This window comes from Dendrobates tinctorius, unplaced genomic scaffold (assembly GCF_039654945.1).
Source record: "Dendrobates tinctorius isolate UK_male_01 unplaced genomic scaffold, ASM3965494v1 ptg000116l, whole genome shotgun sequence".
Taxonomy (NCBI): Eukaryota; Metazoa; Chordata; class Amphibia; order Anura; family Dendrobatidae; genus Dendrobates; species Dendrobates tinctorius.
This window is the reverse complement of record NW_027361784.1, coordinates 21,679,192-21,697,369: the sequence shown is the minus strand read 5'-3', so window position 1 is coordinate 21,697,369 and position 18,178 is coordinate 21,679,192. Positions and strand designations below refer to the sequence as shown.

General features: G+C 47.2%; 1 protein-coding gene across 13 annotated transcripts in view; it reads right to left on the bottom strand.

The window, feature by feature from the left end:
* ENPP2 (ectonucleotide pyrophosphatase/phosphodiesterase 2) overlaps window positions 1-18,178 on the bottom strand; it is a 229,524-nt gene that overhangs the window by 25,054 nt on the left and 186,292 nt on the right. For all 13 annotated transcript variants that reach the window (XM_073590244.1, XM_073590242.1, XM_073590243.1 and 10 more), the window contains 3 exons: window positions 16,221-16,356; window positions 4,467-4,544; window positions 663-795 (listed from right to left, as the gene is read on the bottom strand). In XM_073590244.1, the coding sequence (XP_073446345.1) occupies window positions 663-795; window positions 4,467-4,544; window positions 16,221-16,356 (347 nt within the window). The remainder of the gene's footprint in view (window positions 1-662; window positions 796-4,466; window positions 4,545-16,220; window positions 16,357-18,178) is intronic.

Below are 18,178 nucleotides of genomic sequence, written 5' to 3'. Positions count from 1 at the left end.
ACTGCAGTGTGCGGGCACCGGACCTCTCTGACCTTTCCCGGCGCCTGCGCACTGCAGTACGCTGCTCTGCCCTCAACAGAGCCGCGACGGGAAGCAAAGAATAGGACATCATCGCTAGAAGATGGGAGGCGCCGGACCGCGACACCCATTGGATGCGGACCAGACCCCCCGGTGAGTATAGTCTAACTCGTTTTTCTTATCTTTCAGGTTACATCGGGGGCTTATCTACAGCAATACATAAAAGATAGGCGACAGTCTCCCTTTAATACTAGTGGATGGCACCGCCTCGATGGGTACAGCTTGTCGCAGTGGCTTTTACACTTTTTTGATCAAAAACAGTAAATACCCAATTTTATGAAGGCAACTTACATAAGCCTTCGTAAGAAATTTATAGGTACAGTAAAGACTCTGCCCAAATCTCCTAAATAACCTACTCCTATGAAAACCTGATTGGCTTGCAAGAAAAAAAAAAAAAATAGTTTGCCCCATTCCATTGCTTTTGAACTATGGTTTAATATCAGCCCTGTGTGTAAAGGATTCAGTAGTGACTACAATCATAATGAAAATGAATGGGACCGGTTAAAAAATTGGCTCATTAGACAAGATTATGACTCCATGTGAACGCAGTTCTAATCTCTCACCCGTGAAGACCTAAGGCTTACGTTTTAATCTTGTCCGGGGTGTCATATAAGCCATCATAGTCGTAGTCAAAGATGGGTCCAGCAAGAACGTTGACTCCATTTCTTTCTGAGGCGTATCGCTTTATCAAGACTCTCTGAAGATAGTTCCAGATCTCTATTTAAAAAAAAAAAAAAGAAAAAGAAAATTGGAACAAAAGTTATGACAGTGACATCCTAATCTTTAACTGAACAGGAGAAACCAATAACAGCCACGTCTAAGAGTAGAGAAACCATAAGGCCGATTGAAAATAAATTATGGGGAAAAAAAAAAAAATTTGTTAAAAATTTGCGATTTTCAATTTTTGGGGTATCCGCACTCCTCCTACTCACTCATTTCTGGGTTATTTTCCTTTGCTATAAAATATTAATTAAACTAGAAGTATGCAATATGCTTACACTCTCTGATCCCAATCTACCCACAAGTTATGCCTTTCTTCCCTTTTCTCTTACCGGCATCCGAGCCCCAGTGTAAGCACAGGTCCTTCCTATCTGGCCGTTTGATAACTACTTCTGATTCCCCATCAAGCCCCTTGTGAATTATAGTTTGTTGCTACATCAGGTAATCTAACCATAAACTTGATACGTGTTTTGTCAAGAGATATTTCTCCCGTCATAAATAAGCATGCTTCCGGGACTGTCATTTTTAAATGCGAGGTGATGAGACATTCTAACATCTGACGGCAGCTAATGTCAGCATGCACCTCACTGGGGCGCATGGCAAGGACGTCATGTGCCATGGTGTGCGTGCCGACGTCAGCTGCCGGCACCTGTGCTCAGTAAAGAAGAGGACGCCGCATGACTTGGGAACCGGGGGAAGAGAGTAGAATTTTTTTTTAATGTGTTGCAGAACAGGGTACAGTACTCTAGGGTGTTAGCTCTAGCGCTAACATATTCCGCAGCGCTTTTACAGTTTGCACACATCATCATCACTGTCCCCGATGGGGCTCACAATCTAAATTCCCTAGCAGTATGTCTTTGGAATGTGGGAGGAAACCGGAGTACCCGGAGGAAACCTACGCAAACACGGGGAGAACATACAAACTCCTTGCAGATGTTGTCCTTGGTGGGATTCGAACCCAGGACTCCAGCGCTGCAAGGCTGCAGCGCTAACCACTGAGCCACCGTGCTGCCCCGGAAAGGGGCCCAGGATGAGGCACATCACTTTGCTTGTACTGTAAAACGTTGCTTATTTTCAGCTACAAAAACGCGATGTGTGCACATAGCCTTCAAATGAATTGGGGGAGCGTCACAGAGACTAATTAATTTGTATGTATTTGCTGGCAGAAATTATAGCTAATGGGGGGCATAGCGCTGCTTATCAGTTTATATTTTGAGTTTTATGTGTGGCTAATGACGGGGTACATATTTGTAGTCAAAGGCGCAGTGCTAGGGTTTTTTTTATTCAGGAGACAAATGCATATATACAGTATATGCGACCTTGTTATTTTTAGGGCTGTGATGATCATCATGACAAGACGAGTCGTGGCTAGGAGATGTCGACATGAAGGTCTGATTAGATGGAGAAGATGCAACAAAAAAAGTGACAAATCAGATGTAATTATTTATCCTTTGTATTGTGTGACTTAGAGTAATTATGTTATTTCTAAAATAACCTCCCTTGTGTGAAATGTCCGTGATGTGCTACATTTTTATCAGAAGGCACACGAGCTCAGAGTTTTATTGTACCATTCACATATCTGTGAAAATCACTATTCCGAGAATGAGACTTGTGAGACTCAGAGCACGTATATTTCTGATGCGATTTTGAGGACATACTCAATGGGTCTGTGTGCTGTCCGAGAAAAAAAAAAAAAATTAAGCAGCACACCGACACTTCACACAGATACAGGAACGCAGCCTTATTATGTATAGCACAGTCCCATAGTATATAGTGCACACTCTTGTTATAAATAGCGCTGTCCTTAATTACATAGTTTCCACTTTTACAATATATTTCACCGTCCCTTATTACGTACCATCCTCTCTAGTTATGTAGAGCGCCATCTATTGTTACATAGTATCATCTCTTGATATGTACAGTGCCCTTCCTTACATAGTGTACTCTCGTTATTTGTTAATCACAGCACCCTCTCTTTATTACATAGTCCTCTCTTGTTAGATATAAAATGACTACTGATGGAGCAGCCGGTGGCCAGAAGACCAGTCCATCAGCTCCTCCATTAGAAAAGAAACTTTCTCATGCTCCATCAGCCGCCATTGCATTACACATCTAACAAGAACAGGCAATATACATAACCGAAGGAGATTATGTAAATATATGTGTAGGTGGTTCGCCATAAAAGGAGGGAGGCCCAAACACTTTTCTTGCACTAGCGGTCAGTGTCCGCCCCTGAGCAAATCATAATGGTTTTCTCTAGGGAGGTAATCACTATAGAATTAAGATGACTGATGTTATGCCGATAGAAACCAGTTCTAGAATGACAGTGATCATGTGTAGTAGGAAGCTCTATCCTCCCGTCAGGAGTAGGAAAATGTACTCCTAATGAATATTCTGATATAACATTGGAGATAGCAGGTTTGCCATCGCATAAAAATGCTGCTTACACAAGTGTCCATCATGTCTATGTGATCTACTACAGGAGAAATCAGGAGCGCCGAGGGAAGAAGCAGCCACTGACACTCCAACTTCCTTTATTTTTTTTATGTTACTGGAGAACCCTTATAATTTGTAGCTTTAATACAGTTCTAGAAAAATGATGAGAAAGAAGAGCAGAAAGATTCACACTAATCTTGTCCAGTCTGCACTTCACAACTCCATGACTTCATCAACTATGTCACCCATGATGTTGACATGGAAACACCAAGAAGCATCTCATAATTTATATAAAATATATAATTTTATTAACCAATTAATTACTTATAAACATGCCCCAAAAAAATGGAATAGGGAGAGACAATTTACCTGACACCAGTAGTGCTGCCCGCCGCACAGACAATGGAGTCCCTCTGCCCCGACGCGCGTTTCGCTTCTTCGGGAGACTCCACTGTCTGTGCAGTGGGCAGCACTACTGGTGTCAGGTAAATTGTCTCTCCCTATTCCATTTTTTTGGGGCATGTTTATTTACAGCCTGTATCCACTGGGGGTTTGCTCCTGTCACTATTTAGGCACACTTGCTTTATAGGGGAAATTGGTTGGACCAAAAACTGGTAATGCATATTTTGCAAACATAACTATGGTTTAAATCTTGTCCTTTTGTATAGCCTTATGGTATTTGGTATGTGCTTTTGATAAAGTCATGCTGTCCGCATATTAGTTTTAGCACAGCTTGGATTGTTAGGTCCCTCTTTTTAAATGCATCCCTCTTTGTGTATATTGTAATTAGTTGGTTAATAAAATTATATATTTTATATAAATTATGAGATGCTTCTTGGTGTTTCCATGTCAACATCATGGGTGACATAGTTGATGAATTAACGTTTTGAGAAGTAACACGTTGTTTATTGTTGAAAGAATTTTGGGTAATTAAACTCCATGACTTGTCAGACAAGGGCAGTGCGTACTTGCTTGGCTGGCACTTGAAGGCAGTCATTCTGGGTACCTCTTTGTGATCATTATATATAATGTCATGCTGTGCATTTCACCACAACCTCATGATATGATCGTATGGACTACTGGTTGCATGAAGAATTTAGGATTCCGGCATTCGAGGACCAGCTGAGGACGTTTGACCTACCTAAATCCAGCAGCCTGCGCAAATCTGTTTGCCCATATCAAGCTTGGCTTTTAACGAATATTATAATTGCTCTAACTTAAAAAGGACTTACTTTTGAATGCGGGGTATATCGGAATGACATTTGTAATGAGAACAGCATCATATTTGGCATCAGCAGAAGAACTTAATTCTAGAAGAAAAAAAAAAAATTGGTCAATTAAAACTCAACAGCCAAAAACAGGTCAATATAGATTACACAATTTATAACGGACAAGTGCGTGCCTACATCTAGCTGTGATTTGGTGTAAGGAAGACAAAGGTCTTGGTGAAGTTACTGTAGTTGCACCAAGTGTATTATGTACAGTGCTGAGATACACTGCTCCAAAAAAATTTATGGGTACACTAAAACATCATGGTATCGGTATATTCGCAAAACATGTTCTCTTTGGATTCTTTAACTTAATTTTTTTAAATCACAGAAAAACTATACATTTTTACCCCAAGTCAATTAAAATCTGCGATGCCAATCTATCCAGCAGGAAACTGTGAACATATTTCACAATTTTTGGCAAGACAACCACCAAAAAGGAATGGTTTTGCCGGTACAAGGCTGCAGATAATTCCTCTCTCCTCATCCTTCCTGACTGATTCTTTTATAATTTTGCCAATGTCCCTGTTACTACTGGAAGCATAAGACGGAAGAAAAAGAAATCCAGCTGTTTTTCAGATAAAAATATGCAAAAAGCTTTCTTCTAATATAGATTAAAACAGAATTTATTCTTGCACTTTTGCAGTACTGGGATTGACCAAGCATTCCAGACTTAAAAACGTAGTCCTTATACTCCCGGACTAAGTAAGTGTCCATGCGTAAAAACTTAGTTTGAGTCTAAAACGCGTAGGATTCATTCTAGCTTTCTTGCAGTACCGGGATTGCCAATTTTAGTCTATATTGGAATAATGCTTTTTGCATAATTTTAGCCAGAAAACACCTGGATTTCTCCTTTTCTACATTGCTCTTCACCACTTCAAACAGGAATGGTCTTTCATGCGTGCCAAGGATTGCTGGCAACTATATTCAGGATGAGCTAGATAGTCCTTTTTGGAACCCGTTTAGGTTGAACAGGTAGTCCAGCTCTTCCAAGATGGCACATTTATGGGTGCCATCGCAAGGTTGGCTGTATCATTTCACAGTACAGTCTCAAGAACCTTAAGTAGATACCAGAACATGGTATGTGTAAAGGAGAACAGCGTTGTAAGCAGACATCAACCCAGCATGAAGGATCGGTATCTGCTCCTACATACGAGGAGAAACAAGAGGGGTACTGTTGAAGTCCTACAAAATGACCTCAACTGGGCATATTTCTGACTAAATTGTCAAAACAGCCTTCATGATGGTGGCATGGACATCCTGTGGAACCCAATACTCACAGCCAATTTCTTTACAGCTCGACTGGCTTTCAACAGAGAACACCAAATTTGGCAGGTTCGTCATTGGCGTTTCTTTCTCTTGAATGAGAGCATGTTCGGCCTGAATTGACATGAAAGACTGGAAATACCATGGTAAAAGTTACGCTGCCTGCAACACCATGCAGGACAGCAATTTGGAAACAGGTCAGTGTTGGTCTGGGTCAGTGTATCCTTGCAGGATACCATGAAGCTCTACATGATAGTCAACAGTACCCTGACTGCTGTAAGGTGTGGTATTAAATCCTCAAATCTATTGTCATACCTTATACACCTTGTGCTGGTGTAGCGGGGTCTGGCTTCGCCCTGGTGCAGGACAATATCCAGTATCATGTGGTCACGGTGAGTAGGCAGTTTCGGGATGACAAAGTCATTGATGCCATTGACTGGCCTTCAAATTCCCCAGATCAGAATCCAATTAAGAACCTCTGGGATATTGTGTAGCTCCAATTGATCGTGTTGAATGCACTGAGACATACTGGTCAGGAGCTCGCTGATGGCCTGATCCCAGGTCTGAGATGAGACCCACAGGACGCCATTAGGAGCATGCTCAAACCCTATTAGGGAATATAGATTGTGAATCCCATCAGTATGTCTTTGGAGTGTGGGAGGAAAGCTGATAACATGAAGGAAACCCACACTAACACAAGGAGATCATACAAACTCTGAACAGATGTTCTTATTGGGATTAGAACAACGTTTACATTAGTAAAGATTTTCAACTTTACACACATGATCAACGAAAAAAATGTGTAATGGTGCCGTCACACTAAATGATGCACCAGCGATCCCGACAACGATACGACCTGGTCAGGATCGCTGGTGCATCGCTACATAATCGCTGGGGAGCTGTCAAACAGGCAGACTCGCCAGCGATCAGGACCAACGAGGACACTGGTATCCAATGTAAATATCAGGTAACTAAGCGCGCGCGTCGCTTAGTTACCCGCTGTGTACCTTAGATACAAGCGTGCTCACGCGAGCACACTGGTATTTAAGGTACACAGCGGGTAACTAAGCGACGCGCGCGCTTAGTTCCCCGATATTTACATTGGATACCAGCTCCCAGCATCTGCTTACAGCGCTGGGAGCTCGCTGATCGTTGGTCTCCTGCTGCCACACGCAGCGATGCGTGCTGGCCAGCGGGAGACCAATGATCAAAAAGTGGCCCAGGACACTCCTGCACGACCAGTGATACCCGGCGGGGGGGGCGGTCGCTGATGCGTGTCACACACAGCGATATCTCTGGTGAGATTGCTGTGGCGTCACAAAATCAGCGATCTCGCTGTGTGTGACGGGGCCTTAAGTGTTCCCTTTATCTAATTTTTTGGTGAGTGGTGTATTTGGTGCAAATTGCTCTAAATTAAGGCACTGATTCATCAAAGCTATGGTGCCAGTGTTCAGCTGTAATGAGCTTTAAAAAGTTGTAAAATTTTGCGGCAACTTTAGGCTGTGCTAAAATTTTGTGACTCTGTGTTCTCTCATTTTTGCCCATCCCCAACAAAGTGGACGGAGCTGGGGCAAGATGGAGGCATGATGACCGCTGCTCGTTAACTTCATAACGAGCTACAGAGTTTGCTACATCAAACATCTATCTCCAGCAGAGACTGGAGTAAGATTTGTGCCAGGGCTCACACAGACGCACACGACTCTCACCAGATGTTCTCGATTTATTAAGAGACATAAGAATTTCATCCTTCCCAATCACCCCCTGACTAAACTGTGTTCCAAATTATTATGCAAAAAGAGTTTAGGAGTGTTAAGGTTAGAATTTTTTTGTTTGCCATTTAGACTCATTGATGGTGATGTGTGTCAGGGCTCTTTATATCACTGAAAGCAATTGCAGATACCTGTGCAAATTAGTTTGGCAGGTGTGTCCAAATAAAGGCAAGACTACTTAAGAAGGCTGTTCCACATTATTAAGCAGCCTACATTTTTTGCCAAAATGGGAAAGAAAAAGGATGTGTCGGCTGCTCAGAAGCAACAAATTGTGAGTATTTAGGTCAAGGCATGACTACAATCAACATTGCCAAGACACTTCATCGTGATAAGCGCACAATCAAGAAGTATGTAGCTGATTCCCAGCACACACGTGTGTGTGTGTGCTGAAAAAGAAAAATGGAGGACTCTTTCCAACAGACAATTGCATCAGGTTAAAAGAGCAGCTGCAAAAATGCCTCGTCATAGCAGCAGACAAGTTTTTGAAGCTGCTGGTGCCTCCAACGTCCCCCAAACAACAAGATGCAGGGTCCTTCAGAGGTTTGCAGCTGTGCGTAAGCCATCCTGTCGACCACCTCTATCCACTGCACACAAGCAGAAATGGCTCCAGTGGGCCAAACGATACATGAAGACTGACTTCCAAACTGTTTTGTTCACCGATGAGTGCCGTGCAACGCTCGATGGTCCAGATGGATGGAGTGGAGGATGGCTGGTTGATGGACACCCCATGAAAACACGGCTAAGGCGCCAACAAGGAGGAGGTGGAGTAATGTTTTGGGCTGGAATCATGGGGAGAGAGATTGTCAGCCCCTTTAGGATCCCTGAAAGGGTAAAGATGAACTCCATAATCTATGTGGAGTTTCTAAAACAGCACTTCCTGCCATGGTTCAAGAGGAAGAACCGTGCTTTCCGCAGCAAGATCATTTTCATGCATGATAATGCACCGTCTCATGCTGCAAATAACACATCTGCATCTCTGGCTGCTATGGGAGGACAAACTTACGGTGTAGCCACCATCTTCCCCTGACCTCAACCCCATTGAGAACCTCTGGAGCATCATCAAAAGGAGTGTCTATGATGGCGGGAGGCAGCTCACATCTAAGCAACAGCTCTGGGAGGGTATTCTGTCCACATGCAAAACAATTGAAGCACAAACCATCCAAAAACTGACAAATCCAATGGACGAGAGAGTTCAGAAGCTTCTTTCGAACAAGGGGTCCTATGTGCAAATGTAACATCACCTAGAATAAAGTTTTGACTTGAAAACTGTTTGATTTCATTTTGTAATAAGCTGATAATGCTTATAATTTCACAATTGACCTTTTTTTGTACAAAATAAAAAGGTTGAAAACTCTGCTGTGCATAATAATTTGGAACATGCATTTTGAGTGTTTATTATTTTAAAAAATATACTTTTTTCATAGGCAGTTTGTTCAAAAACATTGCAATTATACTAGAATAGTAGATGACTGGAAAATAACAATGACTGCAATTCATATAGATAATTTAGAGAAAATCTGAGGAAATATTTTTTGCATAATAATTTGGAACACAGTGCAAGACTAACATGAAGACAGCCACTCTTGGTAAATTGGGCCTAAATGTAACTCATTGTGCGACTTTTCAAAGAAAAGGATATTGTGTTATGGAGAGTGATGGAACATAGCGGGTTTAGAACATGTGTGAGAATTTTAGGAAAGATTCATCGGATATCCTTAAAATGTTTGCTTCATTAGGCCTTCACCCATATAATACCCCCTGTAATAACGGCTCATCCCCAGAGGGACCACAATTAAACAAGTGGTCTAAATAGGACAACCCGATCTCCACAATAGTAAGGACATCAGAGGCAATATAGTCACTCACTGGATTCGGAGTTATGCAGGAAAACACACATCCAGACTCTGCTTGGCAAGCATAGCACTTGAATAAAATATATATTGCAACAGGTATCAGAAACCAGTGCAGAAGTATCCTTTAATTATCTGAATCTCATTCATTGAAATTTATTAGGGGGCAATATCCCGAGAAATAGGGAGAAAAAAAAATAAGAAGCAACCCCTCTTCTTCTCTGATGTGAAGATTTCATAGTATGTAGCTGTGGGAAGAACGGCCTCCACCAAGTGTCTGGGCCGGAACAAAGGGGACCGTCATCTAGGTTCCGGGGGAAACTGTTCCCGGGGAACAGAGTCCAGGGACGGACTGCTGAGATGGACAGATGGGCTGGGGGAGGAGCCAGTATAAAAGGGGCGGGGAGCGCTAGTCACGATGAGTCAGCAGATCGGAACAGAAGCATTAGGAGACCGTGGGAGCGACTGAGAGCAAAAGCGACTCACCAGTGCCAGGGGAGATGATCACCTAGGACATCAGAGGGATGGCGCCCAGACGACCGTCCGAGACCTGCTGCCCCACTTCAGCCTGCGGCAGCCGCCGCCTCACCTCAGCCCGCGGCTGCGGCCTACCTGCGGTCGCTCGCGGCCGGTCTCCTGCCACCCGCAGCCGCTCTGCCCTCACCAGTGGTGGCGGCAAGTCCAGTGCAGTCGGCGGCCACCACTGTCCCGTTGCGGTCCGCGGCAGGAGCCTCTGCTTGCCGCGGATTCCCCGTCGCAGCTGCTAGCTGCACAGGTGGCCTGCCACTCGCCACCCCGCACAGCTACCGCTTACCCCAGTCCGGGGGCTGCGGCACACTCGTCCAAGGACGTGCCCCAGTGTCACAGGAGCATCGGAACGCTCGAAGACTACGTCGACTCTTCAGCAGCTGGGCCCAGCGGCTGCTCCGCCGAAGAACCACCGTCCAGGACGCCGAGGGACGTCAGGACGGCTAAGTTGACTATATAGTTAAGGACCCGTAGTCGGCCATACCGTGGCCTTATAGTGACCGACTTTTGCCGGATGTAGTCGTGTTCTACTCTGGTGGTGTATGCTTGTATTGAGCCCCTGCGAGGGCAACCCTTGTTACCCCTTTGGTTGGTCAGGCTGTGACTGAGGATAGTTACCTCTAGGCCTACAAACGTTCTTATAAAAAGCACCAAACGTCTTGCGACTCGTCACTGCATCCTGCATACCTGCAAGTACCACATTTGTCGTAGTCGGCAGGATGCGCCAGACCAGAGTGGGGCTGCAGGTGCTGCTGATAATGGGGGCCCCTTCTCTAGCATCTCTTTGGTGGCTATGCTAAGTAACTTGCCCCGGTTTCCTGGCTCCGATACGCCGTTGTGGAGCTGGACAGAATGCATGCGGGGCCTTTTCCGCATGCACCCAATTTAGAGGCTGAGGTGGCCCTCAAGGCGCTAGATGGGGAAGCCCAAAAGTCAGTGATGTTGAGACCCCCGGGACACCGCAACACCTTCGCCAGGGTCTTGCAGATTCTGGAAGAAACCCACGGGGATCCAACAAACGTGGGGGAGTTGAGAACCCGGTTATTCAGTCGGATGCAGGGGGAGGGAGAGACCATCACCCAGTATATGAAAGCCAGGAGCTATACACGTCATAGAGCGGAAGGACGGAATAGGTGTAGGCCCAATCGACATTACCCTGCGTGACCTGTTAGTGACTGGACTCCAGGACCCATTAATCAAGCAGGCATTGCGGGAGCAGATCCGAGTGAACCCACGTTTAGCTTTCTCTGACGTGGGGAGTCAGGCCCAAATGCGAGAGCAGGAGCAGGGGATGACTGTTCCCGTGGGGAAGGCCCGGAGCATGGAGGCTTCCGCAAGCGTTGTCGGAGAGCCTCAATGAATTGAGGAAGTGAAACAAGAACTGAAGAGTATCCGGGGCGAGCTGGCCAAAGTGAAGAGGAGAACGGAGCCTGCGCCCGGCCGGCCTGGCTACAATCCCGGGCCCTGGGGGCCTCGCAATACCTGGGGTGGCCGGGCCTCACCGCTTTGGGGTTATGAGTGTGGAGAACTGGGTCACTTCTCACAGGAGTGTCCGCTGCGTGGGAGATACCCACCCCGGCGGACATTAAATAGAGGGCTCTGGGCATGGACGCCGCTCGGAGCTGGAAGCCACAACTAGGGGTGGTGGAAGTCCCGAAGATCTGGTCGCTAAGTGCCCAATAGTGTGGGCCGTAGTCGAGGGTCGTGCCATACAGTGCCTAGTGGATATGGGGTCGCAAGTAACGACCATGCCTGCAACTTACTTCCATCAGCACTTCCCAGAAGCAGCAAGGCCCCAGTGGGGGTCCATGATACGACTAGTGGCCGCAAACCAACTGTCGGTACCTGTCGCCGGAGTGGTGTGGCTCCAGATGACACTGTGTGGTAAATCCCTCGGCCGCCGGGGAGTGGTCCTAACCCAAGGAGAGACGACCATCATCCAGTTATCTTGGGCGTGAACATACTGCGGGAATTCGGCAATCTACTCCTCAACGATCACACGCAGGAGACCCTGAGCCAGTGGGGTTCTCGCACAGCCCAAGGGCAGGTCTTTCAGCGGTTGGTGCGGGAGGTGCGGAGTGCTCCAGGAGTGCCAGGAGGGTGAGGCGCTGGGCAAGGTCATCACGCTGGCGGCCCCCCCGCGCGTGCTTCCTCCAGGGCAGACTGTGGTAGCCCTGCCGATCCACGCCCCGATGCCACTGGAGGGCGTGGAGGTGCAGGTGGAACCATGTTACTCTGAGCGCCTGCACCCTGGCATACTGGTAGCCCGCTCCCTGGCCACGGTGCGGGAAGGGACCGTCCTGGTGCGTGTCAACCTGGAAGACCAAGATATCGCCCTGAAGCCCCGGGCCGAAATGGCCAAACTAGTGAGGCTTTGGAGGAGATGCTGCCGGACCCCACGGTCTAGTTGAAGGTGCAGCCCGAAGATTCTTGGGCAGTAACGGTACGAGCCCAACAGACTGCCGTATCCTCGACCCAGGAGAAAGGTCGAGCCATCCTGGAGAGAATGCGGGCCGAACTTTCCGGCCTAGCGCCAGCCCAACTTCTCCAGGTAGAGACACTTCTTGGACAATATTACAGTGTCTTCGCCAGTCATGAGGATGACTTCGGATGTATCACGGCCATCACGCATGGGATCCCCACTGCAGGAGTGCCCCCATCCGGGAACGATATCAGCAAATACCACCGCAGCTATTCCAGGAAGTGAAAACTCTATTAATCAGATGCCGTTCGGGCTGGCCAACGCCCCAGGAACCTTCCAGCGGTTGATGGAGCGGTGTCTAGAAGACCTCAACTTTGAAGCCACTTTGATATACCTGGACGATATCTATTCTGCCAAGTTCGAGGACCACCTGCGGCAGTTGGGGCAGGTGCTCGGCCGGCTGCAGAAGTACGGGTTGAAGGTGAAGCCCCAGAAATGCCACCTGTTCCGCACCCAGATCGAATATCTGGGGCATACAGTCTCGGCGGAGGGTGTTAGACCATCCCTGGAAAAGGTTGCTGCCATTCAGGGGTGGCCTACCCCCGAGATGGTGAAAGATGTGTGGGCCTTCCTGGGGTTGGCCGGCTACTACCGTTGGTTCGTGAAGAATTTTGCACGCCGAGCCCTGCAGGACCTGCTGAAGGGGACTCCAGCTGGGGCGAATGGATGGAAGGTCAAGTGGCAACAACCGCAAGAGGATGCATTTCAAGATCTCAAAGCAGCACTCTCGGACGCCCCGGTGTTGGCATATGCGGATTTCTCGCTACCGTTCATCCTGCATACCGAAAGGAGCCTCCAGTGACTAGAAGCTGTGTTGTCACAGGTGCAGGACGGCCGAGAGAAAGTGATCGCCTATGGTAGCCGGTCGCATGACTCCGAACGAAACCCGGACAATTACAGCTCCTTTAAGCTCGAGCTCCTCGCAGTAGTGTGGGCAATGATGGAGCGGTTCGCAGAGTACCTGGCGGGCTCCGAGTTGGTGGTGCAGACTGATAACAACCCATTAGCCCATTTGGAGAATGCCAAACTGGGGGCCCTAGAGCAGCGGTGGGTGGCTCGGATGGCCAAGTTCAACTACAAGATCATCTACAAACGGGGAGCTGAAAACGTGCACGCTGACGTACTCTCCAGAATCCAACACACCACCCCAGGGCGGAATCGAGACGATGAATTAGAACGGGAAGAGACGCCGTTCGCCCTCACCACCGCCGCGCTTACTGCCAAGGTGCAAGAAGCTCCCCATCCGGGACCCTTAGGGGGAAATTAGAACAGCCACGCGACAAGTGGATTCAGCAGCGACAAGTAGATTCAGCAGCAACAAGAGGATGGAGAGATTGGACTCCTGCGCCGATGGGTGGCCACCGGCAAATTGCCCACTGGTTGACAGAGACAGACTTTGACCCAGGATATGTTTCTGATGTTGCGCCAGTGGGGAAAGTTAGTCATCAAAAAGGGACTTTTATATCGGAAAGCTGTGTCACGAACAATGTCTGCTCCGATCTGGCAGGTGATCGTGCCCGGGACCCATCTCAGCCAACTGGCTCGGGAAGCCCATGAGAAGGGGGCTCACTCTGGTGCTCAAAAGACTTTGCAATGGTTGCAGCAGATAGTGTACCATCCACGCTTGCACGCTGCTGTGGAAGAAGTTTGTTGAACCTGCCGCCCCTGCGAGCTCGCTAAACCTCCAGCACAACAAGCCCCGGTGCAGACAATTTTAACATCAGCTCCCCTGGAGCTCCTCACGGTGGACTATCTGACCATCGGCCCTGCCTACCAGGGGTATGAACATTGTCTCGCTATGGTGGACCATTTCACCAAGTTAGCTATGGTCACCCCCACCCGAGACCAGACAGCGGAATCGGCTGCCTATGCGATCTGTAAAAACTTTATCCAAGTGTACGGCTGCCCGCAGCGAATACATTCGGACCAAGGAGCGTGCTTCCTAGGAAGAGTCATGGAAGAGCTACACCATCTCTACGGTATCGATAAGTCTCGGTCTACACCGTACCACCCGCAGGGGAATGGAGCCTGCGAACGATTCAATCGGACACTAATTCAAATGCTGCGCACCCTGGAGAGCGACCGAAAGGCCCGCTGGCCTGAATATGTCCCTGAGCTGGTGTGGGTATATAATAACCGGGTGCACCGAGTGACTGGTTACACCCCCTACTCATTGCTGTTCGGACGGGAGGGCAAAGGAATTACGGAAGTGGAGTTAAACCGGGAGGAACCCCAACCCTGGGCCGGAATATCCTCGTGGGTCCAAAACCACCGGCACAGACTGCAGACCCTCCAGGTCGCGGCCATTGCCGCCTCACACCAAATGAGAAACTGGGTCTGAGCAGAAAAAGTAAATTAATGTGCATGCAAAATTTAATTGCCTATGAACACATGACCTTTACACAGAAAACCAAAAACAAAACACAAAACAAATATCCTGGAATAAAAAAGTAAAAAATATATTGCAAGAATTGCATGAAGGTAGTAATAATAGTAATAAGGGTATTTAGTTAACATAATTTTGATCAAAATAGTGTAGAAGCCATCCCGTCACGTCAAGGCAACCCCCGTGGGACAGTCCTAACTCTTGTATTTAAAACCTTTCCATTTGTCAAGTGACGTAAATGTGAACCAGGACAGAGGGACTGAACCACCAGTAATAGTATAGGCCAGACAGGATGGATTTTCCAACTCAGAGACAGGGCGGTCACACCCTTATATGCACAGAATGCACAATGAAACAAATGAGAAACTGGGTCTGAGCAGAAAAAGTAAATTAATGTGCATGCAAAATGTAATTGCATATGAACACATGACCTTTACACAGAGAAAACCAAAAACAAAACACAAAACAAATATCCTGGAATAAAAAAGTAAAAAATATATTGCAAAAATTGCATGAAGGTAGTAATAGTAATAAGGGTATTTAGTTAACATAATTTTGATCAAAATAATGTAGAAGCCATCCCCGCCACGTCAAGGCAAGCCCCGTGGGACAGTCCCGCGGCCTACCCACGAGCCGTTGCCGCCTCGCTCCAGCCCGCGGCTGCGGCCTGTCTCCCGCCACCCGCAGCCGCTCTGCCCTCATCAGTGGTCGCGGCAAGTCCAGTGCCGTCGGCGGCCACCACTGTCCCGCTCCTGTCCGCCGCAGGGGCCGAGCCTCTGCTTGCCGCAGATTCCCCGTCGCAGCTGCTAGCTGCACAGGTGGCCTGCCACTCGCCACCCCGCACCGCTAACCCCAGTCCGGGGGCCGCGGCCCACTCGTCCAATGACTCCTCCGGGGCCAGAGGTGCCCCAGTGTCACAGGAGCGTCGGAACGCTCGAAGACTACGTCGACTCTTCAGCAGCTGGGCCTAGCGGCTGCTCCGCCGAAGAACCACCTTCCAGGATGCCGAGGGACGTCAGGACGACTAAGTTGACTATATAGTTAAGGACCCGTAGTCGGCCATACCGCGGCCCTATAGTGACCGGCTTTCGCCGGACGTAGTCGTGTTCTACTCTGGTTGTGTATGCTTGTATTGAGCCCCTGCGAGGGCAACCCTTGTTACCCCTTTGATTGGTCAGGCTGTGACTGAGGATAGTTACCTCTAGGCCTATAAACGTTAGTATAAAAAGCACCAAACCGTCTCGTGACTAGTCACTGCATCCTGCGTACTTGCAAGTACCACATAGCCTCTGACCCAGAACATTTAGTAAACCACAAAGCTGTCAAGTCTCATCAGAGCTACAACTGAGAGCAGCAGAAAATAATCAGGCCATGTACAAGGTTAATTAAATACCAAATACGCACAAACATATCTCATCATGCCGAGATAAAACTCACGAGGTGGGAAGAGGAATCCATAGGACATCTGTTTATCTGCCTTGTAAGCTGAACAGCTCTGACTGTTGCCTGGAGAAATGCGTGGGTCCAGCCTTACACAATTTGATAAATAATCCGGGATGCCAGATACTTCAGCCTGTGTCAGAAGAAAAATGCACAGCGTAATAAGAAGGCATTATTATCAGGTAGCCAGAGACATCACGTGAAGATCCAGGGAAAACAGAGTAAAATCAGCTTCAGAACCCCCAATCCACCATGCGCCATGTCGTCTTACGTAGCCTAGGAGAGGATGCTCCAAGCTATGGTCAGTGGCTGCATCTCAGCTGGACTGTCAAGTATTTATTAGATCATCTAAATGCTGCCCTTTCCCTTCTCCATGATTTACACTGCTACGCTGTCTTTTCAGATTGGCTATTCAGCATAGACCCAAGTGGATCTGAGTGGATAGAAATCAAATTTCTATTCCAACAAACGAAAAATGAAACCAATGTAAAAAAAAAACAAACTTTTTTTTGTAAGCCCTGCCACCTTCCAGCCCAGTTTATGCAACTGGACGCCAGTGCAGAGTCGGATGATGCACCATCCCAGGATACAGGAGATTTGTCATCTCTGACACCTTTATCCAGGATCCAACTGGACATTCTGGCAAGTATAGAGGGAGGGAGAACTCCGTGTCAAGATATTCAATAAAATCACTTTAAGAAAATATTAAAATCACAACTCCAGTATGGAACATACAGGTGCTTCTCACCAAATTAAAATATCAAAAATTTAATTTATTTCAGTTCTCCAATACAAAAAGTGAATCTCATATTATATAGAGTCATTATACACAGAGTGATCTATTTCACGTGTTTATTTCTGTTATTGTTGATGATTATGGCTTACAACCAATGAAAATCCAAAACTCATTATCTCAGTAAATTAAAATAATTAACAAAAAACACCTGCAAAGGCTTCCTAAGCATTTATAAAGGTCCTTTAGTCTGTTTCAGTAGCTCTATAATCATGGGGAAGACTGCTGACTTGACAGATGTTGAGAAGGCAGTCATTGACACTCCACAAGGAGGGTAAGCCACAAAAGGTCATTGCTAAAGAAGCCGGCTGTTCACAGAGTGCTGTATCCAAGCATATTAATGGAAAGTTGAGTGGAAGGAAAAAGGATGGTAGAAAAAGGCACACAAGCAGCCGGGATAACCGCAGCCTGGAAAGGATTGTTAAGTAAAGGTCATTCAAAAATTTGGGGGAGATTCACAAGGAGTGGACTGCTGCTGAAGTCATTGCTTCAAGAGCCACCACACACAGACGCATCCAGGACATGGACTACAAGTGTCGCATTCCTTGTGTCAAGCCACTCATGAGCAATAGACAACGCCAGAAGCGTCTTACCTGGGCCAAGGAGAAAAAGAACTGGACTGTTGCTCAGTGGTCCAAGGTGTTGCTTTCAGATGAAAGTAAATTTTGCATTTCATCTGAAAATCGCGGTCCCAGAGTCTGGAGGAAGAGTGGAGAGGCCTCAATCCAAGCTGCTGGAGGTCTAGTGTGAAGTTTCCACAATCAGAGATGGTTTGGGGGCCATGTCATCTGCTGGTGTAGGTCCACTGTGTTTTTTCAAGACCAAAGTCAGCGCAACCATCTACCAGGAAATTTTAGCGCACTTCATGTTTCCCTCTGCCGACAAGCTTTTTGGAGATGGAAATGTCATTCTCCAGCAGGACTTGGCCCCTGTCCACACTGCCAAAAGTACCAATACCTGGTTCAAAAACAACAGTATCACTGTGCTTGAGTGGCAGCAAACTTGCCTGACCTTGACCTCAGAGAATTATTGTCAAGAAATATTGTCTAGAGGAAGATAAGAGACACCAGAACCAACAATGCAGACGAGCTGAAGGCTGCTTTCAAAGCAACCTGGGCTTCCATAACCCCTCAGCAGTGCCACAGGCTGATCGCCTCCATGC